Source organism: Rhinoderma darwinii, chromosome 11 (assembly GCF_050947455.1).
Source record: "Rhinoderma darwinii isolate aRhiDar2 chromosome 11, aRhiDar2.hap1, whole genome shotgun sequence".
Classification (NCBI taxonomy): domain Eukaryota; kingdom Metazoa; phylum Chordata; class Amphibia; order Anura; family Rhinodermatidae; genus Rhinoderma; species Rhinoderma darwinii.
Window position 1 is genome coordinate 15,692,795 of NC_134697.1, and position 25,212 is coordinate 15,718,006.

The 25,212-nt window shown below is 46.4% G+C and overlaps 1 protein-coding gene across 2 annotated transcripts in view; it reads right to left on the reverse strand.

The window, feature by feature from the left end:
* Positions 1-691: 691 nt before the first annotated feature.
* Positions 692-25,212, reverse strand: part of MMS19 (MMS19 cytosolic iron-sulfur assembly component) — a 49,602-nt gene continuing 25,081 nt past the window's right edge. For both annotated transcript variants that reach the window (XM_075843046.1, XM_075843047.1), the window contains exons 8-31: positions 24,914-24,975; positions 24,750-24,836; positions 23,333-23,407; positions 22,811-22,888; positions 21,537-21,675; positions 21,287-21,441; positions 20,578-20,653; positions 19,935-20,060; positions 19,078-19,159; positions 17,606-17,703; positions 16,940-17,086; positions 13,516-13,665; positions 10,712-10,811; positions 10,511-10,613; positions 10,238-10,312; positions 8,888-9,014; positions 6,377-6,477; positions 6,034-6,090; positions 4,928-5,114; positions 4,698-4,780; positions 3,756-3,920; positions 2,486-2,545; positions 2,265-2,365; positions 692-1,441 (exon numbers count right to left, since the gene is read on the reverse strand). In XM_075843046.1, the coding sequence (XP_075699161.1) occupies positions 1,414-1,441; positions 2,265-2,365; positions 2,486-2,545; positions 3,756-3,920; positions 4,698-4,780; positions 4,928-5,114; positions 6,034-6,090; positions 6,377-6,477; positions 8,888-9,014; positions 10,238-10,312; positions 10,511-10,613; positions 10,712-10,811; positions 13,516-13,665; positions 16,940-17,086; positions 17,606-17,703; positions 19,078-19,159; positions 19,935-20,060; positions 20,578-20,653; positions 21,287-21,441; positions 21,537-21,675; positions 22,811-22,888; positions 23,333-23,407; positions 24,750-24,836; positions 24,914-24,975 (2,462 nt within the window). In that variant the 3' untranslated portion in view covers positions 692-1,413. The remainder of the gene's footprint in view (positions 1,442-2,264; positions 2,366-2,485; positions 2,546-3,755; positions 3,921-4,697; positions 4,781-4,927; positions 5,115-6,033; positions 6,091-6,376; positions 6,478-8,887; positions 9,015-10,237; positions 10,313-10,510; positions 10,614-10,711; positions 10,812-13,515; positions 13,666-16,939; positions 17,087-17,605; positions 17,704-19,077; positions 19,160-19,934; positions 20,061-20,577; positions 20,654-21,286; positions 21,442-21,536; positions 21,676-22,810; positions 22,889-23,332; positions 23,408-24,749; positions 24,837-24,913; positions 24,976-25,212) is intronic.

Here is a 25,212-nt window from a genome sequence, read left to right on the forward strand (position 1 = left end):
CGCATTTTAATTGTTTTCAACTGCTGCGTGTGACTATACCTTTTGGGTAAATTCAGATGTAGCAGTCCAGGTGCGGTTCTTGCTACGTGGCCAAAAACCACATACAAATTGCTGTGGGTGTCTAGCCAGCACTCCTGAAACTCAAAACCACACTGTCTGACTACACACTTATGCCACGGCCTTTCAATGTTGGGCTAGACACAGCAGCACGTACAAATATGCAGATGTGCCTAGAGGGCTAGAACAGTGAAAAGGGGGGGGGGGGGGTACAGTACTCTAAATAGTGGTGTTTAACGTTGGGTAGTCCTCAGTCAATGAAGTGTATTTTATCTCCCCAATGGACATTTGTGGCATATTCCCTAAATAAGCCATAAATGTCAGAGATGGGGTCTCAAAGGTGGAACCCCCTGGGAGAATAGGCGTCCTGAGGGAGGGAGCCACCACATCCATGCGTGGGATGGAAATGTGGTCCTACACGTGCGAGGCTCTCCAGTCCAGTCTATGGGAGTCATAGAAACTGCAGTGTTTTGGTAAATCTTAAACGGAGCGAGCCGTCTCAGCTGGGAAACCGAATCCTGTGACTATGCCATGAATGTATATGGTGGGGGGGGATCTATCCAGTCATGTTCTCATTTTCTGATGTCTCCTATGAAGAACTGCAGGAAACCGTAAAAACCACTGGACAAGTAGATTGAACATAGCGGCTTTATTTTTAATGTAAACGTAATAGGCTAATATTTGAAAAGATCAGTCTTCACCTACCAGAATTTTTTTTTGGGGACATATGCAAAAGTTCACATATATATTTTATATATATTTGTCTCCTAAATAGGAACACGTAACAGCTAATAATATACTCTATGTTAAATTGCAAAAAACAAAATTACATATGTGCAAAATAATTTATGAGCAAGTTGTCGTGTCATGGTGTATTGAACTAGAACTGAGTGATGTCATCAATAATTCCTAGTGATATCACCACGACTGACTCCAATTTCTAAGGCTACAGCCAAGCTTGAGATACTACACCCGATTACTTATAACCAGGAGGAAACCCAACCACATGTATTAAACCAAAATCTCTTGCGGTTTCACCTTTAAAGACTGGCATTAACTTCGTGTACTTTATGTATAGATTTTATAGACTGGTACTTACGTCTACTTATGCCAGGATCTTTCCTACTGTAAACTTGTGCTAATATTAGTCTAGTGCAATACAATTCTGCCAGGTACTGGGAGTTTAGATAATCTGGAATGCCGGAAAAATAAAGTAATTTGGCAGTCACTCATGGTTGAGGTGGCTAGACAAGATGGCACTGGAGTTATGACATTGATGATCTATAGGTCAGTAAGTAAGTGGCATCCTGGTTAGATTGTCTCCATGCAAAAAGATCGGTATTTTCAGATGAACGCTCAGCTTCCGGGGGTCCCAAGCAGGAACCTACGGGACAGAAAAAGATGGTAAATCTCTTCATACATTGTAGAAAGCATTAAATTCTTCCCCCAAAAAAAAAAAAACCCCACGTAACTAGAGCGAGTCTAAAAGCTGCATATGGTCTACTGCTGTGACTGGGAAAACTCCCTACCCAATGAGTGAATGATGCATTGGTTATAGGTCAGACATTGCTGACTAGTGACCGCTTACTGGATAAAGTAGACCTGATATCTAGCAGATGAACTCTAAGTGTATCCGTAACCGCAAAGGACAGAAGCGCAAGAAAAACACCTGCACTTGGCAAAAATGTATCCAGGGCATCCTGTTACTTTAATACAGGCGGTCACTCAAAAATGCCCATACAATAGAGATTTTGGATAGCCGAAAAGGCCAAATTTATACCAAGTTTTGCTGACGCCCTTTTATGTAACAAAGGAACAGGACAGACGCCGACCGAAGACCGAGATCTATGAAAAAGTGTTGGATTTTTTTTCTGTCGTCGTCGGATGCAGTCTGGTAAAGTTGTCCATGCCAAACAACATATTTGCTTCTAAAGGAAAGCCAGGCCACAGATCGATCGGCGATTTGTCATTTTAACTTATGGCAGTGACATCCAGAACGACAGCCTTTACAGACCAACAAGTCATTCAGAAAACGGTGGTTTAAAATCCCTACTATAGCGGCAGCTTAATGTACTTACAAAGTCACCTGACAAATATGGATTATACGAAAGTAAATTGGTAAAATAGTGATTAGAAGGGGTTTTATTTAAAATGAAAATCTTTCTAAAAAAAATAATAAATGTAAAATACCTAAAAACGCAACTTACCACTGGCATCGGGCCTCAACAGCCTCTTTCCTAACGAATCTCTTCTTATCATCAAGCGGTTTAGCTAAGGCACGGATCACTTGTTGCTTGTAAGGCAGGAGCTGAGAAGAGACGTTACGAAGACCTTACTATGCGTCGTGTCTGGACAGGGTTATCTGCTATATCTGCAATGTTTTTGGTAAAATATGTCGGATATAATAAAACGATACAAGAAAAATTACCATAGGCAAAGGGAGCTTTGTAAGGGCCAGCATACACTTCAGAGCTGTAATCCTCACCGCCTGAAAACACAAATAGAATTACACGTTGGATTAAAGAGGTTCTTCAAATGGCTATATAAACCTATGCAGGATCGATCAAACATGTCCATGAAGTCATAGAAGGAAGACCAGCAATAACGATCCTTGGTTTTTATATACTGCATGTGTAGGACATTAGGAAACATGGCATTTCTGAAAAAAAAGGGCATTAGCATGCAAAGTATTACCAAGTTATGGGATGGTTAGAATAATATGGCATAACTTACTGATTAGTTGGGGAATTAAACGGATCCCCCTGCATTAAGGAACTGCTCCATTCAATAGGGTTACTTTGCAGTATCTGCACGCCGCCAGGTCGGGAATGGAGCTGTGCTTTACAAGCGGCTGCCGCTTCGTTTTAGCGATCGGAGGTTCCAGTGGTTCAACCCCCAGGCATGACTCAATTAGGTGAGAAAGCTGTATGCTTAAAAGGGGCTCTCTTACCATTCATATAGCCTTACCTGAATTTCTATCTTCCAAATCCCTCGCGGCTACTGTACCCGTGTCATCAGTATAAGGGCTCATTCAGACTAGTGCGTAACTCGTCCATGTCACTGCCGTTAAAACAATGGCCATCACACGGGCTCATTTATTTCAATGGAGCCGTTCACACGAACGTTGTTTCAGCGAAGAATGTGAAGGGTCCGTGAAAAAAATGAAGACGTCTTATTTTCTTGCATGTCACGCATCCCTCCATACACTCTAGTCTATGGGGGATGCGTGACAACGCGTTTTGCACATCGGACGTGAAAAACTGCAGTTTTCCACGTGCAAGGTTAGCTATGCTCGTCTGAATGTAGCTTAATACAGACACTGTTTTACGTCTGGAGGATCGGCTGTCCGCAACTTTCAATAGTCTCCATTTTAGGGGCTGTATTTACTCCCTCTTGGAAAAGGGAGTGATTCAGGTAAGAGGTGTATACTAGGAAGTTGTTTATTAGACAATGCCATTATAAATTAAAGTAACCCCAAAAGGCGGTGCCTCCACTGGCGGCAACTTGTATTACTGCCATGGCAGCCAACTCCTACACTGTGTTGTATAAGTTTAGTACCAGAATATATTGAATATTCATGAAGATCACCAGGTCACATTATTTAATAAATCCATACATTATAAATATATACAAAACCCTTTTGGAACTCCTCTAAACACGAAGTAAAATAATATAGGACATGAATGTATTGATCCTACCATGCTGGGGTTGGATGTCAAGCGCAGGAGCTTTGAGATGAGAGTATCTATATGAATGCTCAGGATTTCAGCAGCATCTAGAAGTAGCGGCTCCAGACAGGTCAGTGTGGACAGCTGCACAATGTCATCAGGGCAGGATAAAGCCTCTAGAAGGAGGGAGATCAGCTACACAGGAGCAAGTAAAGAGCAATATTATTATTAGGCTATGTTCACACCGTTTTTGGCAGGCAGAAAATTCTGCCTGGAAAAATCATCTCCATTTTTTTTTTTTAAGTGGTTTTGCACCATAGGCGTTTGACACGTTTATTACCCATTTCTTCAACAGGCAAAGTGAAAAGCCGCGAGCGTTTTTTGACATAAAAACGCGTCAAAACGTGTCGGCCGTTCGCAGCGCTTTTTCCATCTCCCATTGATTTTAATGGGGTTTGTGAGACGGAAAACGCCTCAAGATAGGGCATGTCGGTTCTTTTTCCCGCGAGAGTTTTCTTCTGCTTGCGGGAAAAAAAATCCTCCACCTCCCATTGAAAACAATGGGAGACCGTTTTTTGCCGCGGCAAAAAAACTGTGTGAACAGGGCCTTAGAGTGCCATAAACAGTAGTTTTGATATTTTAAATTGATGGCCTATCCCTTTGATTGGCGTGGGCCCCACTGACCAGAATAAAGGGGCCGCGGCAGCATCTGACACAGAAATGTATACATGTGAGGGGGCCCATTAAAGTGACCAGGGCTGAGCTGTAGTGCCAGACACAGCCACACGAGTATGGATGTCGCTATGTTGGCTACGGCACAGAAAGGGATTGCCCATTTTAATCTGCTGATTATTGGGGCTCACACCGATTATATATCCATGGTCGATAGGCCATTAATCTAAAGTCCAGGAAAACCCCATATTACACTGAATTGTACATGGCTATCTTGATAACGGCACCGCATGCACTCACCGATGGGAGTTCTGTTACAAGAACCTGTTTTGGCAGACAGTTCAGCACATGGGACAAGGCTTTTAGATAATTGGACTTGTTGTCTGTAGGAAAAGAATAAAACCAGGAGACTAATACATTTATGCTTTGTAATGCGAAATAATCTGCAGTTCAGTGGCACGGGCTTTCGTGCGTGATCTACCGAGACCTATTGATACGGTGAATCCGAAGCCAAACAGTAAACACGTTACCTCCATTAGCAGCATTGAAACCTTGCACCAGTTTGGGAACATTCTCTGTGAAGAATCTCTGGCGGAACATGATGCGGATGTCGGCGTGACATGATTTGTTAAGGATATCCGGGGAATCGGAGACCAGAAGGGAGAACATGTCTGCAGCCAGGGGTCCAAGATCTCTGTCAGACAACAAACCGATCATCTGCATAAAAAAACAAAACAAGGAACCTCAATAAAAGGTAACAGGTCTACAATGTGGCTGAACATTTTATTCTTAATTTAAACAAACAGATATACGATTTATGTATTCCCAGTGGGGGAAAACATTGCATGCAACTAGTGGTCATCACAGAAATCCCCAACCGGTGTGGATTTTCCGTAATTGCAAAATTTCATGCAGGTTTTCACCCTCATAGGGTCCATTAGAAAATACGTCATTCTAGTCTAGCCTTAGAATCCCCATAATAATCCCCCTCTGCCCCACCATTTCTACATTAATGGACCCACCATCCACCTTTAACATTTGGTTTGCAGATCGGCAGGTTATAATTAATGGAGCTCCAATGAGTATGGGGGAAAACTCAGGACAACAGTAAGAAATATACGGGTCAATGCACACGATGCGTATTACGTGCAGTTTGGCTGTGCGTATTTGCGTGCGGCAAATCCGTAGCGTAATACAGGACCAGCAGAGTCAATGAGATTCCAGGAAATCTCATGTACACGCTGCAGTATTTTTTCTGCACGTAAATTGACCTCCGGTATGGATTTTAAAATCTGCAGCATGTCAATTGTTTCAGTTTGCGAATTATATCTGCCTAGTGCTGAGAAAAACCGCACTAAAACCCGCAGCATGAAAATGCAGAAAAACGCTTCAAAAAGTAAAGTTTTTACCTGCGAATTTCCTGCGGTTTTGGTGCGTATTTTGCGCAACGTGTGCATGTAGCCTAAAGCTCTCACTCAGTAGAGCACTGTAGGCCCTTTCAGGTTTTACAGTCGATGGGGGTCCCAGCACATAGACCCTCAACTATGACAATTTCTGGTAGGTCACAGTCCGTAAAAAAACGGCCAAAACATATTAAGAAACAGAATCACATGACAGGTTCCGGCGCAATAATTACCTTGTTAGTAAGTTGCCCGTTCATGGGATGGTACCGTAGTATCAAAGCTTTGGTTACCTGAATAAAACAAGATCGGTGTTCAGTTTAAAAACAAAATCCTTATAGATTTTCAGGTTTCATATGGTGGCGGGGGGTTCTTTAGAAGAACTTTCTCTATCCTATGTATAATAACCACAGGCGTGTAATAGGAGGAAACCCACATTCAACTTCATAAAACAAAAAAAAATCATGGAGTAGTTAGAGGCAAACACCAGGATGAAGACAGTCGTATAAGCAATGGCTGGAGGTGTCCAGATCATCAGATAATAACATTTCATAAGACAGCTTTAATATTCAGTCTTACCCAAGCAAGTAGAGTCACAGCTTGAGTTCTTCTGCTTTCGTCTTCCAGTCCTGACTCCATCTTGTGCGACGCACTCTGAAGAATATCATCAAGCTGCTCACCTAAAGTGCAAGACTCACAAAGGTTTGAAACATTTTCACCGCATACAACTTTATTGTCAAGCTGATAACGGTCACGAGTTCTGTCTGCTCAACCTTTAGGCTGGATTCACGCGAGTGGCGTTTTTGTGGACGCAAAAACGCGGCGTTTTGCGCGCGCAAAAACCATTTGACAGCTCCGTGTGTCATCCGTGTATGATGCGCGGCTGCGTGATTTTCGCGCAGCCGCCATCATAGAGATGAGGCTAGTCGACGTCAGTCACTGTCCAGGGTGCTGAAAGAGTTAACTGATCGGCAGTAAGGCGGGATTCACACGACCGGGTCGTTCCCGAGCCCGAGTGTCGGCCGGTAAAATCGGCCATTTTGCCCGGCCGGTTTGCATAAAGTTATGCATCCGTGCCGGGCCGGGCAGATCCGGACAGTGACATCAGCGGCAGCTCCTGAAGGGGAATCCCCATGTGTTCGGGGATTCCGCTTCAGGAGTTTCCCCTGATGTCACTGCCCAGATATGGACAGAGACATCAAGCGCTCTGTCCAGGAGCGGAATCCCCGAAAACACGGGGATTCCGCTCCTTCAAGGAGCTAAAGTGCGACTAGCACATAGCAGAGCGGGGAGATACCTCCCTGCTCTGCTATAGTGGCGTCGCTGCAGTAGTAGCAGCCGCAGCAGCAGCAGCTGCTGCTACTAGTGGCGCCATCGAAGGTGTCGCCGAGCCAGGGTGCTTTTAACAAGCAGGGGAAGGGAGCCAGCGCAGCGCTCCCTCCACCTGCTGTACACCCCGGCCCTGCAACACAGTGTACAACGATGCCATTCGTCAGAATGGCATCAACTCCTCCTCCTCACATGCACTCTGCGCTGTGAGGAGGAGGAGATAGAGCGCAAGCGCCGGGAAACCCGGCCATCACTCGGAACACATTCCGGTGATGGCCGTGTAATACCCGGCCCCATAGACTTCTATGGGAGCCGGACGGCCGGGTGCCCGGGCAAAGATAGAGCATGTCCTATTTTTTGACGGCCGGATTTCCCGACCGTCAAATAATCGGTCGTGTGAATAGCCCCATTAGGGGTCTATCATTCCTAATGCAGCCGGGTGCCGGCCGATTTATGAACGGCCGGCACCCGGCCGGGAAACCCTGCCGTGTGAATGAGGCCTTACTCTTTCAGCACCATCGACAGTGAATTCCGATCACAATATCGAGCAACCTGTTAAAAAAAAAAAAAAGACGTTCGTACTTACCGAGAACTTCCCTCCCAGCCGTTGCCTTGGTGACGCATCCTTGGTGACGCGCCTCTCTTGACATCTGGCCCCACCTCCCTGGATGACGCGGCAGTCCATGTGACTGCTGCAGCCTGTGCTTGGCCTGTGATTGCCTGGAGCGGTCACTTGGACTAAATTGTCATCCCGGGAGGTCAGACTGGAGGAAGAAGCCGGTAGTTCTCGGTAAGTCAGAACTTCTTTTTTTTTTTTACACGTTCATGTTTATTGGCATCGGCAGTCACTGTCCAGGGTGCTGAAACTGTTTAACTCTTTCAGCACCCTGGACAGTGACTATCTCCTGACGTCGCGTACCGGAATTTTTTTTGCCGGGTTTGGTCAAAACGAGTTCGGCCGAAGCCGGTGAAGTTCGGTTCGGTTGTCCGGGTTCGCTCATCTCAAAGACACTCCGTTTGGATGTTTGTAAACAGAAAAGCACGTGGTGCTTTCCTGTTTTCATTCATCCTTTTGACAGCTCTTGCGCGAATCACGCAGTTCGCACGGAAGTACTTCCGTGCGGCATGCGTGGTTTTCACGCACCCGATGACTTCAATGGGTGCGCGATGCGCGAAAAACGCCGAAAGAACGGACATGTCGTGACTTTTTTTCAGCGGACTCACGCTGAGGAAAAATCACGGACATGTCAGCACGGCCCCATAGACACATATAGGTCCATGCAACGCGCGTGCAAATCACGCGCGTTGCACGGACGTTTTTCCCGTTCGTCTGAATAAAGCCTTAAAGTGATCGTCCAGTTTAGAAAACCCATGGTCATATACCCTATAGGTGAATTGTGAGATAATAGAGGGGGGTCCTCCGTTCAGGATCTTGATCCCTTGGCCACAGTGTAGAGCGATTACAAAGAGCGTCTCTCGCTCTGGAGGACCTGTCCTATTCTGTATTACACAGACAACCTATTGATATGAATGAACACTGTGTAATGCTTCATTTCCACTGTGGGGGCGCTGCAGGGGAACTGATATCTAAATCACAACCTTAAAAGGGGCTGTACCAGAATTGACAATTACTACTTATCCACTGTATAGGTAATAATTTTCTGATCACTGGAGACCCACCAATCACGTGAACGAGGGTCCCGAACTCCTAATTATGAGAGTCTACTGATTTAAAAAAATAAAAATAAATAAATCACTGACCTGCAGGACATTTGTTTATCAGACCAGAAAAGCATTTAGCAGCAGACGTGAAGGCAAATGCACAGCATCCTGCGAGGCTCAGCGACAGCAAATCCTGCAACAAGCGGCTCGAATGTGGAATCTCCACCTGCAATTCAAACAAAGTCTAAGAATAAGAATCATCAGCTCAGATTGAGCACATAAGCAAAATACTAGTACACAGTACGTTCCCTATGAATACCTATTAAAATATCCATTACAGCACGTAAATCTAAGCGGTTTGCAATTGTAATATAAGTCGCTGTTTTGCATGTGACGCATCAAGTACCATTATAAACCGGTGCATTCATTTCAATACCATACAACTCATTTAGTTCTGCAATCCTGAAATTCTACCTGCTCTAGAAACTCGATTTCAACCTGGAATAGCCCTAAAAACAAAATACTTGATCTCTAACATATAACCCAACCCCAGGGTTATGTGATCTCACCATAGAGGAGTTTCTAGCAGTTCTACGCACACATTTCCGATTATCAAGTAATTATGGATTAACATTGAGTTTGGTACCCGACTTCACATATGCAGTTTTTGGTGCAGTCTTTTTTTTTTAAAGCCAAACACAGGTACAAATAAAACAGACGCGACATATCCGACACATTATACTTTTGGATCCACTTCCGGTCTTGCATATGCCTGAGCATGCCAACCAGGTCCGACACCTTTACTCTGAACAGCGACCTTGACAAAGGCCAAGGTTTGGCCGAAACGTCCCATATAAAGTCACTTATATTCACTTTATTAAATTTTTTTCATGTCATGTATGAATAAAACCCACTTTTTATCATGAATCTCTACGTCTTACTTAATCCTGAGTGCTGAGATTATCTTTACGTTGTATTCTGCGATATCCAACCCAAACATCCACAGCACCGAAATTTCACTCTAGGAGTGCCTTCCATCACATTTCTCGACTATCTCTTGCATATGTTAAAGCAGCTTTATGGCCCTATGTCAAATAGATCCGGCTTCTGGATTTTCATGCTTGTTAATTAAATGTCAGCATACAAAATACAATGATCAGAGACATAAGTTGTGCAATATCTGCGGTTATGAGAAGCCTATAGTGTTGTACCAAGGGATGTATACTGCGGAGTAGCTATAGAAATCACATTGGGTTCTGGTGCCTAAAGGCCCCTCTGCCACATAAAAAGATACCAGTATTATAAATGACACATGGTAGCCCACTTACCATGTGTCATTTATAATACTGGTATCTACAAGAATGCCATGGGTCCTTTAATGTAGAACGATTACAGATTTTGCAGTAGGGCCCTGGAGCTTCAAGTTCTGCCTGTTGCTGTTCTACTCACATTTCTTGGCAATGAACAGACAAAAGCCATGAGGAGTGCAACTAGGCGGCTCTGAGGGGTTGTAGGTCCATCAATCTGCAATCAGAAAAGGAGTTTAATTTAATGTTTAATAAATACATTCTAAAAATGAACACCATTTTCCAGGAGACAGAATTTTTTTCTGTTCATAACAATATACATTCAAATTCAACACGTTTTAAACAGAGAATACAAAGTGAATTCCGCTGCTGAGAACTTGCAAAATGTAAAATTGGACGCAGCAAGTTCTATTACCTGGAATGGAAGGAACTTGGAGGTGAAGCTATTTTCAGTAAGAATTGAAACATCTCCATTCAGAAATAAGTTTACAATCTGGGAAACACTTGAAGATAAAAACCTACGAGAGTGCAGATCAGAAGAGGAGTAACAGGTCAGTACAAGGAGAATCAACAAAGACTTTATTCTCGGTTCATTTTATATGTTCGAAATACTCACTCAGGACGGAGATGTGTGGTGGACGCAGTGATTAATGAAACCATAGCTGTGAGGACGCGGTCATTGAGGAGGACGTGAAGATCTGCTGCATTCCCCCTGTCTGAGAAAGGAGACATTTACTCTCAAAGCAATTCAAATAGTGTAGCAATGTGAACGCCCAGAGAGCGAGCGAGAGCCAGCGCCACCGCGAGAGCCAGCGCCACCGTGAGAGCGCAACAGCGAGAGAGAGCGCGACCGTGAGCGAGAGCCAGCGCGACCGTGAGAGAGAGCGAGAGCCAGCGCGACCGTGAGAGAGAGCGAGAGCCAGCGCGACCGCGAGAGAGCCAGCGCCACCGCGAGAGAGCCAGCGCCACCGCGAGAGAGCCAGCGCCACCGCGAGAGAGCCAGCGCCACCGCGAGAGCGCGAGAGCCAGCGCCACCGCGAGAGAGCCAGCGCGACCGCGAGAGCGAGCGAGAGCCAGCGCGACCGCGAGAGAGAGCGAGAGCCAGCGCCACCGCGAGAGAGAGCCAGCGCCACCGCGAGAGAGCCAGCGCGACCGCGAGAGCGAGCGAGAGCCAGCGCGACCGCGAGAGCGAGCGAGAGCCAGCGCGACCGCGAGAGCGAGCGAGAGCCAGCGCGACCGCGAGAGAGAGCGAGAGCCAGCGCGACCGCGAGAGAGAGCGAGAGCCAGCGCGACCGCGAGAGAGAGCGAGAGCCAGCGCGACCGCGAGAGAGAGCGAGAGCCAGCGCGACCGCGAGAGAGAGCGAGAGCCAGCGCGACCGCGAGAGAGAGCGAGAGCCAGCGCGACCGCGAGAGAGAGCGAGAGCCAGCGCGACCGCGAGAGAGAGCGAGAGCCAGCGCGACCGCGAGAGAGAGCGAGAGCCAGCGCGACCGCGAGAGAGAGCGAGAGCCAGCGCGACCGCGAGAGAGAGCGAGAGCCAGCGCGACCGCGAGAGAGAGCGAGAGCCAGCGCGACCGCGAGAGAGAGCGAGAGCCAGCGCGACCGCGAGAGAGAGCGAGAGCCAGCGCGACCGCGAGAGAGAGCGAGAGCCAGCGCGACCGCGAGAGAGAGCGAGAGCCAGCGCGACCGCGAGAGAGAGCGAGAGCCAGCGCGACCGCGAGAGAGAGCGAGAGCCAGCGCGACCGCGAGAGAGAGCGAGAGCCAGCGCGACCGCGAGAGAGAGCGAGAGCCAGCGCGACCGCGAGAGAGAGCGAGAGCCAGCGCGACCGCGAGAGAGAGCGAGAGCCAGCGCGACCGCGAGAGAGAGCGAGAGCCAGCGCGACCGCGAGAGAGAGCGAGAGCCAGCGCGACCGCGAGAGAGAGCGAGAGCCAGCGCGACCGCGAGAGAGAGCGAGAGCCAGCGCGACCGCGAGAGAGAGCGAGAGCCAGCGCGACCGCGAGAGAGAGCGAGAGCCAGCGCGACCGCGAGAGAGAGCGAGAGCCAGCGCGACCGCGAGAGAGAGCGAGAGCCAGCGCGACCGCGAGAGAGAGCGAGAGCCAGCGCGACCGCGAGAGAGAGCGAGAGCCAGCGCGACCGCGAGAGAGAGCGAGAGCCAGCGCGACCGCGAGAGAGAGCGAGAGCCAGCGCGACCGCGAGAGAGAGCGAGAGCCAGCGCGACCGCGAGAGAGAGCGAGAGCCAGCGCGACCGCGAGAGAGAGCGAGAGCCAGCGCGACCGCGAGAGAGAGCGAGAGCCAGCGCGACCGCGAGAGAGAGCGAGAGCCAGCGCGACCGCGAGAGAGAGCGAGAGCCAGCGCGACCGCGAGAGAGAGCGAGAGCCAGCGCGACCGCGAGAGAGAGCGAGAGCCAGCGCGACCGCGAGAGAGAGCGAGAGCCAGCGCGACCGCGAGAGAGAGCGAGAGCCAGCGCGACCGCGAGAGAGAGCGAGAGCCAGCGCGACCGCGAGAGAGAGCGAGAGCCAGCGCGACCGCGAGAGAGAGCGAGAGCCAGCGCGACCGCGAGAGAGAGCGAGAGCCAGCGCGACCGCGAGAGAGAGCGAGAGCCAGCGCGACCGCGAGAGCGAGAGCCAGCGCGACCGCGAGAGCGAGAGCCAGCGCGACCGCGAGAGCGAGAGCCAGCGCGACCGCGAGAGAGAGCGAGAGCCAGCGCGACCGCGAGAGAGAGCGAGAGCCAGCGCGACCGCGAGAGAGAGCGAGAGCCAGCGCGACCGCGAGAGAGAGCGACAGCCAGCGCGACCGCGAGAGAGAGCGACAGCCAGCGCGACCGCGAGAGAGAGCGAGAGCCAGCGCGACCGCGAGAGAGAGCGAGAGCCAGCGCGACCGCGAGAGAGAGCGAGAGCCAGCGCGACCGCGAGAGAGAGCGAGAGCCAGCGCGACCGCGAGAGAGAGCGAGAGCCAGCGCGACCGCGAGAGAGAGCGAGAGCCAGCGCGACCGCGAGAGAGAGCGAGAGCCAGCGCGACCGCGAGAGAGAGCGAGAGCCAGCGCGACCGCGAGAGAGAGCGAGAGCCAGCGCGACCGCGAGAGAGAGCGAGAGCCAGCGCGACCGCGAGAGAGAGCGAGAGCCAGCGCGACCGCGAGAGAGAGCGAGAGCCAGCGCGACCGCGAGAGAGAGCGAGAGCCAGCGCGACCGCGAGAGAGAGCGAGAGCCAGCGCGACCGCGAGAGAGAGAGAGCGAGAGCCAGCGCGACCGCGAGAGAGAGAGAGCGAGAGCCAGCGCGACCGTGAGAGAGCGAGAGCCAGCGCGACCGTGAGAGAGCGAGAGCCAGCGCGACCGTGAGAGAGAGCGAGAGCCAGCCAGTTCTTAACATTTACTGACTATGGAAGGTGAGACTACACTACACACTCCTTTCCCTCTAACATTACCTTGCATCGCAGCCTGTATTGTTAGGGACAGCAGACAGGGCACCACTTTCTGGTGATAGAAACTGAGAGACTCTGCATTGTCTTGGCACAGTACTGCGACATGATGAAGGCTCTTGCACACAGCAACGACATCGTCCGCACTTGTTTGTCCTTGAATGTTGGAAAAAATAAAAAAAATAAAAAAATATTAGGACTAGAGATGAGCGAACCGGGACGAGCGAACCGGGACAACCGAACCCGGTTTCGGTCCTAACATCGTGAAAAGTTCGGTTTGCAGCGAATCCGAACTTCACCAAGTTTGGCTGAACACGTTTTGACTGAACCCGGCTTATAAGTCACTGATTTTCCGGTACGCGACGTCAGGAGATAGTCACTGTCCAGGGTGCTGAGAGTTAAGCGATCAGGGTGCTGAAACAGTTACTGCCGGACAGTGACTTCCGATCAACGTGTAAAAAAAAATAGAAGTTCCTACTTACCAAGAACTCCCTGCTTCTTCCTCCAGTCCGACCTCCCGGGATGACGATTCAGTCCAAGTGACCGCTGCAGCCAATCACAGGCCAGTCATGTCAGCCAGTCATGTCAGCCAGTCATGTCAGCCAGTCATGTCAGCCAGTCATGGGCTGAAACGTCATCCAGGGATGTCGGGCCGGATGTCAAGAGAGGGACGCGTCACCAAGGCAACGCGCCCCTCTCCATTTGACCGCTGCAGCCTGTGATTGGCTGCAGCGGTCAAATTGGCTGAAACGTCATCCAGGGATTTCGGGCCGGATGTCGAGAGGGACGCGTCACCAAGGCAACGGCCTGACTGGAGGAAGAAGCAGGAAGTTCTCGGTAAGTACAAACGTCTTTTTTTTTTTTTACAGGTTGCTCTATATTGTGATCGGAATTCACTGTCCAGGGTGCTGGAAGAGTTACTGCCGATCAGTTAACTCTTTTAGCACCCTGGACAGTGACTATTTACTGACGTCGCCTAGCAACGCTGCCGTAATGCCGGGTGCACACCTGTAGCCACCCGTCATTACGGGAGCTCCTTAGACTTCTATGGGCTGCCCGTGTCGTTATCACGGCCACGATTTTTATGGGCTTTCTTGAATTACAGGTTCGGTCCGAACTAGTTCGGTCCAAATCGATCTTTTTTATGAAATTCGGCGAACCAGCCAAACCGAACTTATCATAAGTTCGCTCCTCTATAATTAGGACATAGACGAATTAAATCTAACTGAATAGTACAACAGAGGTCTCCATAATATAAGCACATAGGATAATATTTAAAGTCTATCCATCACCACTTTTTTTTATTGTAATCCGTATTCGTTTATGATCTATTCCTCGTGGACATCCATTTAAATTAGCTCTTATTTTTTAGTGTAACTATTTTTTTTTATGTTTTATAATATTTTAGTGCTATATTATTCTATTTTTTTTGTAACTTTCACTTTGAAGTGAATGAGTCTGAAAGGTTGGCTTGAGTCTGAATGAGTCTAAAGGCTGGAGCTGAAGTGAAAGCTCTGACCAATCAGATTCAGTGAAGCTCAGAGTGTGTGAAGTTACATGTTCGACCAATTGTCCTATTCTAACAGGCCCGGACAGGGGAGGAAACGCTCATGAGTATTTATCAGCAGCCATTTTGGTGACGAATGCACTTTAAGGTGTTATCTGGTTTGTCTAATAAAACCCTATTAGAAAATTCTATTTCCTGCATTTAGGACCCTCCTCTATTAACCAGAGCAGAGAACAGGTACAAAGCACTTTCAAGGAGCAGACATTACACAAGCAGACCGTTTATATCAATAGACACTGTGTAATGCTTTGTTTCACCAGTGGTGGTGCTGCAGGTTAACTGAACACTTTCTGCCAGATTCCTCCACGATTACAACTGATTGCTAGATGTTCTGGCAGCAGGATCTCCTGTGATCAGTTTATTGTAGGGTACTATTTCAACAAAAAAAAAATGTTTTAAAAAGAGGACAACCCCCTTTAAACCCTTAGTGTCCAAGCCATTTTTAAATTTTTTTTAATTTCTGTTTTACACTCCCCACCTTCTATGAGCTATAACTTTTTTATTTTTCCGTCAATGGAATGGTGCGAGGGCTTGTTTTTTGCGGGAGGAGTTCAAGTTCTACTGGCACCGTTTAAAGTACCATATAATGTACAGGGAAACTGAAAAAAAAAAAATCTAAGTCGTTTTTGAATTGGAAAAAACTGATTCCTCCATTTTCTTTTTGGGTTTAGTTTTTACGTCTTTCACCGAGCAGTAAAAACGACAGATTTATTTTATTCTGCTGGTCAATACGATTACGGCGATACCATATATATATATATATATATATATATATATATATATATATATAGGTTTTTTTTATGTTTGACTCCTTTTAAAAAGAAAAAACTATGTTAAAAAAAAAAAGTTTTTTCCCCCCCATATTCTATAAGCCATAACTTTTTTATTTTTCCGTGGATTGAGCGGTGTGAGGGCTTATTTTTTTGCGGCACAAGCTGTGGTTTTTTTATTGGTACCATTTTTTGGTACGTACGACTTTTTGATCATTTTATTAAAAAAATATTCACCGCTAAGTTGACAAAAAAACTGCGATTCTGGCATTTTATATATTTTTCTTTTTACCGTACCAATTTTGTTTATTTTTTTTAATTTTTACATTACTTAAATGGAAAAATGGGAGAAGTGGGTTTTTGTTTTTTTTTTAACAAAAATCTCACTACTAAAACTTTATTTAACTTTTTTTTTTCTACACATTTTATTAGTACCCCTAGGGGACTTGAACCAGCGATTGTTGGATCGTTGGTACAATACTAACGTATTGCAGTATTTTGTCATTTTTACAGGCAGGGCTTAACAGAGGCAGTGAAGGCAGACCTGGGGGTCTTCATTAGGCCCCTGGGCTGCCATGACAACCATTGGCGACCCTCTATCGTGCTATGGGGCCGCCGATGAGCTGTTGGAGGGGGGCGCCCCCTCTATAACGCCTCAGATGCTGCAGTCGCGATTGACCGTGGTTTTTGAGGGGTTAAGAAGCCAGGAGCAGCGCGATCGCCGTTCCTGGCCGTTCGTTCCGGTTGTCGGCTGTAAAACACAGTGTTTTAATCGCGTTATTATTGCAATTTTGAAGCGATTTTCATATGCTACTTAATTGCAGTGAAAAACGTAAGCGCAGTTATTACAGATGAATCACATTGTAGGAAAAAATACAATGCAAAACCGCAGCGATTTGTGGTAAAACGCATGCGGTTGTTACCACGCGTTTTTCACAGCAATTAAGAAGCACATGAAAAACGTGATCAAAACGCCCTGTGGAATCTCAGCCATAGAAGTGTTCCTGAAGGTTCTGTGAAGAGGCTATAATAATAATAAATATGACATATGGCGGTAGTATACAGTCAGTACTTTCATGTAAATAGTATATACCTTTTTGCGTTTGTCGGACGTAATCCAGTAGTATTGGCACAGTCTCTTGAACAATACTGTGATGTGTAGACACAGCAGCTAAAGCTTCAAGACAACGCTGCCACACAGTGTGCTGGGGTATAACGCTGCCCGGGTTATCCGTAGGCACTATAAAAAAATAAAACGGTTTAAATGACCATGTATCCTCTAGGTCAACCACTGAAGAGGGAAAAACCTAGGAAGCACCTTGCTTTATCCGTTCGGGACCACTATTGTTTATCAACCAATCCCAAGGCCAAAATATAAAACTTCTTTGCCTTAAAGGGGTTGTCCAGGATTAGACAAAAGGGTCTGACTTTTATCCAGAAATAGTGCCACGCTTGTCCAGTGGCTGGGTCTGGTATTGCAGCTTGGTATCATTCACCTGAATATTGCAATGCCAGAAACAGCCCATAAACAAGAGTGGCGCTGTATTTGGATAAAAATCATACCCATTTTTCTAATCCTAGACAACCCCTTTAATAGTCTCAGGTTCTACCAAAGAAACACCACAATTGTTGGTAGGCCACATGCGATTTCCCACCAAGAATACAAGAGCCGGGATCAATTGAATCTTATCAGCACAAATGGTTCAGGTACTGATAGATGACCCTACAGTTGACATACTCCGTTCAATCGTTCACTTACCGGTCTGTAGCCTTGCACAGAGTTGCGGCACCATTCTACTGATAAATACTGCAGGATGAACTCTGGCTAATGATCCTGAAGATTCAATGGCAGCCTGGCTGCAACAGACAAGAGTGAATAACACAAAATACAGAACATAAAACTGCCAGACACTTTAGTTATGGCCAACAGTTATCCCCATGACTCCCCCGTTAACACTATGAGATCAGCAGAGTGAGCAAAAATTAGGGTAAGTGGCTACAAGACACATCTGGTAACGCTTATCTCCAGGGGAACAAAGGATTGGGCATATTGAAATGCAACATTCTGGTTTCCCCTAACGGAAGGACTTTGGAGGACAGTCAGATTGCCCCTATGCACATTAAATTATTGGTGGTATCCGCCAACATTTATCTAAATCTGTATAGCCAGCTTATAGGGGTATTCCGGTTAGAACAAGATATTAACAATCCACCGGATAGGTAATTGCTTGAGATGAGTGAACCGATTCGGCACAAATCGAAATCAGAAACTTTAGGGGTTCGCAAAACACAAATCGTCAAAAAATGATGACTGCTGGCAAGCCAAAGTAGAGGGGAGAAGATTAAATTTTAAAAAATACCATACTCACCACCTCCCTGGTCTTCTGTAGCGACGCGTCCCTGCCCGACTCCTGAGAGGATGTAGTTTTGTCCCATGTGACCGCTGCAGCCAATCACAGGTCACATGGGGAAAAACGGTGTCATCTCAGGAGGCCGTCGCTATGAAATACCAGGGGAGGGAGAGTATGGTATTTTTTATTTTAAGGGTGGAATCGCAAGTACTCCGATTGTCCTGCGTGACTGTCCAACGTCTTCTAGGACTGTATCCAACTTCGTTGCAGTCCTGGAAGACATCAGAGAGTCAGACAGGGCAACCAAGGCACTTGCGTTTTGCAAGTCATTTATTTGGACTAAATCGAGTTTTGGGAAATTCGCTCATCTTTACCAATAGCTGCTAGACCAGTGAGGATCCAAACGCTGGGACCCCCACTGATCACCATAACAGGGGTCCCATGTCCCCTGCTCCTCCCAGTCGTAAGACAACAGCTATAATTTGATTGTAGCACTGGTCAAACATGTGCCTGCAGCTCCATTTTAAGTCTATGGCACCGAGCGCTTGCTTGGCTGTTTCCGTGACTCCCATAGAAGTGAATGGAGAGAGCCATTATGTATGGCTGCCCCTCCATTGATTCTCCGGCTGAATACGGGGACCCCTGTTAGCCTCATAGGTGCAGGTCCTAAAGGTAAGATATCCTGTGGATATGTCATAAATGTCTGGGATGGGAATACCCCTTTTAAGGAGTGGTCTAGTTTGCACAATCTCTTCCTTTGTGACAGGTCTGGACCCCCTATTTCTTCTATTTTTCATAATGGGGAAAATGAATAGGGGTTAAGTAAAAAAAATATATCCCTGCCGCCCCTCCTTTACATGAATGGTAAAGATAGAAATACCAGCTCTGAGAGTCCGTTTCCTCCATGATAAGCCGGGTCAAGTGGTCAACAACCAGATCAATGTCACTAGTCGACAAGAAACCTTTCACAAAGAAGCACAAATAAAAGTAAGGAAGCAAACACTGGTATTAGAGACGATCAAGAGCATTGCACTGTAAATCGAGATTAGAAAGAAAACTATTACAAGGTGGACGACTAAAGGCCCTTTTACACGGGACAACGATTTGGCGAACGCTCGTTCATATGAGCACTCCTTCCCAATCATTGCCCTGTGTAATCAGGACAACAATCAGCCAATAAATGAGCAAACGCTCGTTAATCTGCTGATCTCCTTTATGCGACCAATAAAATGGCGCTTCTGCAGCTTCGTTTTAGCGATTGGTGGAGGTCTCAGTGCTCGGACCTCGGCCAATCAAAACTTCTGACTTGTCACTATGGCACGTCAGAAGTTTGTTGAACATTTAGTTTCCCTTTAAGAGTCTACTTGGGTTAAAGGGTTTGTGTTGTCTTATGTGTATGAAGCTTATTCATTATATGATGTAAAGTTATGAAACTTATTACATTTGTGTTTCAACTCGTCCCCATTTTAATAAGCTCTGATGTGTATCAGTGAATAGAAACATTTATTCTTACATCTGGATGCCGGTTCACATCTTTTATTTATTTTTTATTTTTTTTTAAACTGTGATTTTTAATAAAGAAGGTTCTCGACACGCTGCACTCCTCTTCTCTTTAAAACCCCTAGAAGCGATTATGTCTATGGACGATGGAACAATTGGCCTTAAAATACAATAACTTTTTAATGTTACTGTGAAGAGGGTTTTGTTTGACACATAACGAGACTGTAAACTAGATACCTTGGTGTGTTCCCAACACTGTGAGGGCCTTTACTGCTACCTGGTGGAGCTGTGTACTGGGATCAGTTACTGCGGAGAACACCATACTGCACAAGGCATCTTTAAAACCAGCTAGACCATTCCCATCTGCAAAGAAAACAATAACGATAAGATCATTTTATTGCAAATCTAGAACGGCTATAAGACGAATCATAGTTTCTCTTTCAGCAAGAAGGCTCAGCCATGGCGGCTATCCATTTCATCGTTTATTTGGAAAGCATGGGGATGACGAACACGGCTGCCGCTACAAAATTGCACAGAGATCATCACCCAGATTTCTGAGATCTTAATATCGAATCTATTCAGCTAGGCAGAGTTGTCATTCAGTAGGTAGAGAAACGTTGGGAAATGACCCCTGTGGATGATGTAGCGGCAGCCATATTTGGTTGTCCTTTTTGACAAAAGATATAACCAAGAAACAACTGCACAGAAAGTTAGAAAACTTGAGGACAACTCAATGACTTTACACTTTCTTAAAGCTTTAGCAAGAAGCTGGATTATTTTTTTTTTCTAGAAAGAAAAAGTGACGTTGGCTTCTTAGCTCGTTATTCATAAACGAATGACATCTACATCCGTGCCAAGCAATGTAGGATGGAAATGCTACCTTCTTCTTGAAGCCACTTGCTCTGCAGCTTCAGGAATCCCAGTGTCATCTCCAGAATTGTTCTACGATGGCTACTCTGAAAGTAGAGCACAAAAAAGAGAGTCAGAATGATTTTGCTCGGTGCTATGGTTACTTTTACTCGCTGCACTTCAATACGCTAAGGTGCCCCCTGGTTGTTGGGGAGGTGCAGCTGTGGTGGTAGGTGTGATCGTATGCTGATCGCTGCAGCTGCGCAGCCTTTTCTCCGGCTGCAGCCATCTTTGAAGGAGATTGCTGTAGGAGAAGTTACATGTGAGCAGCAATGCTGGATTGTGCAGCCAGGGAGTGCTGCCTGGCCTGCCATTGCTCATTAAGGTACAGCAGGGTAGAAAATAAGTTTTGGGATCACAGTCTAGAAATACAGACCGGTGCAAATCTAGAACACAATTTGGGGGATTACATTGTGAAAAGGAGTTGTTGACAACGGCACCCAATTGAATTCCAACTTTTGATTTTTTTCTAACCACAATTTTCAAAATTAAAGCAGCCTTTGGATAACTGCTCCTATCCACAGGATAGTTATAAATGTTAGATCGGCGTGGGTACCAGCCCCCCATCCCTCTCCACTAGCACTTCAGTGAGAAGTTGTATGGAGCGGTGGAAAAGCATGATCACTGCCACTCCATATAACCCTACAGGAGGTACAAAACAGGCAAAAGAGGTCCCGTACCTGTGCATGCTGGTTATACTGTTCCAGAAGCAGTGGTAGGACATTGGCGGTCACCTTCAGACACGCCCGGGAGGAGGCACCAGACGCAGCTTGTAGTAGTTTAGCGCTGGGCCAAACCAACTTCATATCCGGTTCACATAAATGATGCTTGCAGTCTGAGGAGACAGAACTTTATGGTGAAATTGTCTGTACTATACACATTATAAATGGTTATTATTATACAATCCATATCAGCATCCAGTGTCCTTACCCTGCAAGATATTGGTTAAGAAAGTGTCTAATAAGTCTTCAGAGTCAGGACTGAGGACAGAGCGGGACAGGCAGGCGGACAGAGCATGGAGAGCGGCCAGACCTTCAGCCTCAACCTTGTCACTCGCTGTTAGAAATACCTAAGAGGAAACAAGATGCAAACAATGACCCAGCCGAATCAACAATAAAACATACATTGGTAAAAAGGCATATAAGACTATTCACATGACAGTGAAAAAAAATGTCCATTAAAAACCGATCAACGTTCAGTTTGTCATGGATGAAAATTTGGAGACACTGATGCAAAACGGCCAACTCCAGTCCGTCTGTCCGTTTGACATCCGTTTTGCATCGGTTCTTCATGGCTGTTAAAAAAACCCTGATGAATTTCATTGGTCAGGGTTTCTTTGTCCCAGCCCCCTGAAAACACCCAAAGGAAGGTCACATATTCACCTAGACACTATTTACAGCCTTCCTGTAGACGCCGCCACGCCGCAGCCCCCCTGTAGATGCCGCCCCACAACCCCCCTGTAGATGCCGCCCCACAACCCCCCTGTAGATGCTGCCCCACAACCCCCCTGTAGATGCCGCCCCACAACCCCCCTGTAGACGCCGCCCCACAACCCCCCTGTAGACGCCACCCCACAACCCCCCTGTAGACGCCGCCCCACAGCCCCTATGTATATAATGCCACACAGCCCGACATGAATGCCCTACATACTCACCGATGCAGCGCTGTCTTCTTCAGGTAAGGTCTCTCGTCTTCACGAGATCTGTGAAGGCGACGAGATGACATTCAACGATGCAGATCTGTCTTCTTCTGGTGTGGTCGCTAGTCTCACGGGTTCTGCGAAGGTGGCACGATGACATCATCACGTCGCCTTTGCAGAACCCGTGAGACTAGCGACCACACCAGAAGAAGACAGCGCTGCATCGGTGAGTATGTCAACACGCCGCCGATAGCCAGCAAGGTACTAGTAGTTCCCTTGCAAATCCCCATGTCACAGACTCGTTTTTAACGGTGGTTAAAAGTATTGACAGCCGTTAAAAACTGATCCATTGACTTCTATGGGGGCCATCAGGCCGTTAAAACGGCCAAAAATAAGACATGTCCTAAAAAAAACGGCCGTGTGAATACACTCATAGAACATCATTGTTCTGAAAACGGCCATGTGACGGCCGTTAAAAGAAGGTCCGTCACACGGCCATTTTTCACTGTCATGTGAATAAGACCTAAAGAAAACAAAAAAGACAAAACAGAAACAAATAACAAACCTCTCTACGGATGGAGGACCAAAGACCCGACAGAAACTCTTTTAGCTCTTTCTGTTCATACACCGCACATGCAGCAGTCTGATATCAGAAGCAAATTTGTAAAAACAAAAGTTAAGAATAGTTTATATACATTTCCATATACATGATTGCACCCACATATGAATTGCACGCACTGCTTATTCATAATTATTTTTTAGCCATCATTTATATTCGCAAGCTGCAGACCGATAGCACTTTTTATCCTGAGCTTCCTGGCAGACGAACAGAATGCCAGATCGTCAGTGAAGACTGACACATGTACAACTAAAGCAATAAGAAAGTAACTGATAGCAACAACAATTAACATGCCAATCAGGAACCCACCAAAGGATCACAGATATTTTTGACCATGTACACCATTTTGGGGTTTGGATATGTGTGTAATGTTTGTAGTATTCTCTCCTATCTTTACCTCTACACTAATGTAAAACATTGACAAGTTGTATAGTTTAGACTTTAAACTTTCCGCTAATGTTTGCTCACCAATGTTTGCAATGCGTCCAATTTGGCACTTTGTATGTCAGAATCCATTTTCTCAATCAGCAGTGGAAGCAGAAACTGTAAAACACGGACATCCATCCATTAGTATTCCTCTATTAAAATAGCTATATTTAGAGGGTATCAGAGTTATTTAGGCTGGGGACAGATGACCGGACACCGCTGTATCAGGTCAGGGATGATGTTGCTAGACGCCATATTTCTTGGCAAAACAAGAATGGATCACATGAAAGCAAAAGTAAGAAAACCTATTCAAGTAATGAGCAAAGTATACATCCTCTATCTATATATATATACATATTTCACATGACAAGGAAATGTTGACAGCACTCTGCGAACACCAATGCCACCTAAACACTATACATAAATAAACATGCACTGCTGCTGAATCTACTTACAATAGTGAGGTTCTTAGGGCACGTTTTGATCAAGTTGTGTGAGCCCACCTGCCACGACAACGCGTCCTCACTTATAAGGTGGGTTCCTACTCTGCTTATACACCTAGTTCTGGGACGAAGCCTGCATATACCTGGGGATGGTAGTTACCAGCATTAGACTATTTATAATCCCCCCCAGGCCAGAACAGGAGGAGTGAAAGATCAACAATGGTGGCAGTCACTACCCCCGTGTCGTGGCAGGCGGGCTTACACAATTTGATCAAAATGTGCGCTAAGAACCTCACTTCAATAGCAATGTATATTTATTTATATATAGTGTTTAGGTGGCATTAGTGTCTCCTAGTGTGCGGTCGCCATCTTTTCTATTGATCTGCAGTCACGCGCGTTGTTGCACATGTATACTCGTTTTTTTAATTTTGCTGGAATGTACAGATCAAACTCTCTTATTTTATACATACATACATATATATGTATGTATGTATGTATGTATGTATGTATGTAACATAAGGCTATGCGCCTATTGACAACAACCTTCCTTTGAGATTATTATCCTAGGCATATACACTAAAGGTGGAGATTTATTAGTTCTAACGCACTGTACATATGTAGTGCCAGTCTCCCCCGTGCAGCGTGATGCCCTGTTCATCTATGTCGGTCTTGATAAAGGAGTTGCACCGGGCATAAATACATTATTAAATCTGGCCCATGCTGGTAAATTAAGACTGCACTAAGGCTGGTGGGCTGTGGTTTCACAAAATGCATTAATCTGCTATGCAAGGACGAGGCCACATGAAATGGCCAATGTGCGGATGTGCTGCAGTAAAAAAAAAAAAACTTAACCGATTTTGATTTTACGACAAATCGCCAGTTTTGCATTCTTTGCTTGCGCCAGTATTTACAGCAAAGACATGTTAAAGCTGATAAAACCGTGCCGCATGGCAAAACCAGTGCAAGTCGCTCACTATGAGTGGCCTCACATTCATACCAAGACTAAAAGGAAATACCTCGGCAAATCGAGGAGTAGACGACAGCACAGCACGAAGGCCCAATGTCAAATCTTCCCTCGTAATCCCATGTGGATCGTTCGGTGGCTACAAAAGAACCAAATATGTGACCAGATTCCAAAAGCAAAATGGTGACTAAATAAATCAGAGCAGTGGAAACTTACAGGGGTGAAATCAATGGGGAAATAACAGGACGTCACTTCAAATAATTCTTCCACAAATGGACCTAGAGAAAGGAAAAACATAATTTTTATAAGGAACTAATATAAGAAAGGAAAAATCACTTATACCAGAGCCTTTAACCGATTGCCGACTAAGAACGAGTATGCGAACCATGAGCGGCTGGACGCTGCCGCATCAGGACGAGCATATTCGTCCTGCTGATCACGTGGGTACAACAAGTGTGCCCGTGCGATCAAAATAACAGCTGAAATAAACTCTAACAGCGAAGATCAGAGGTACC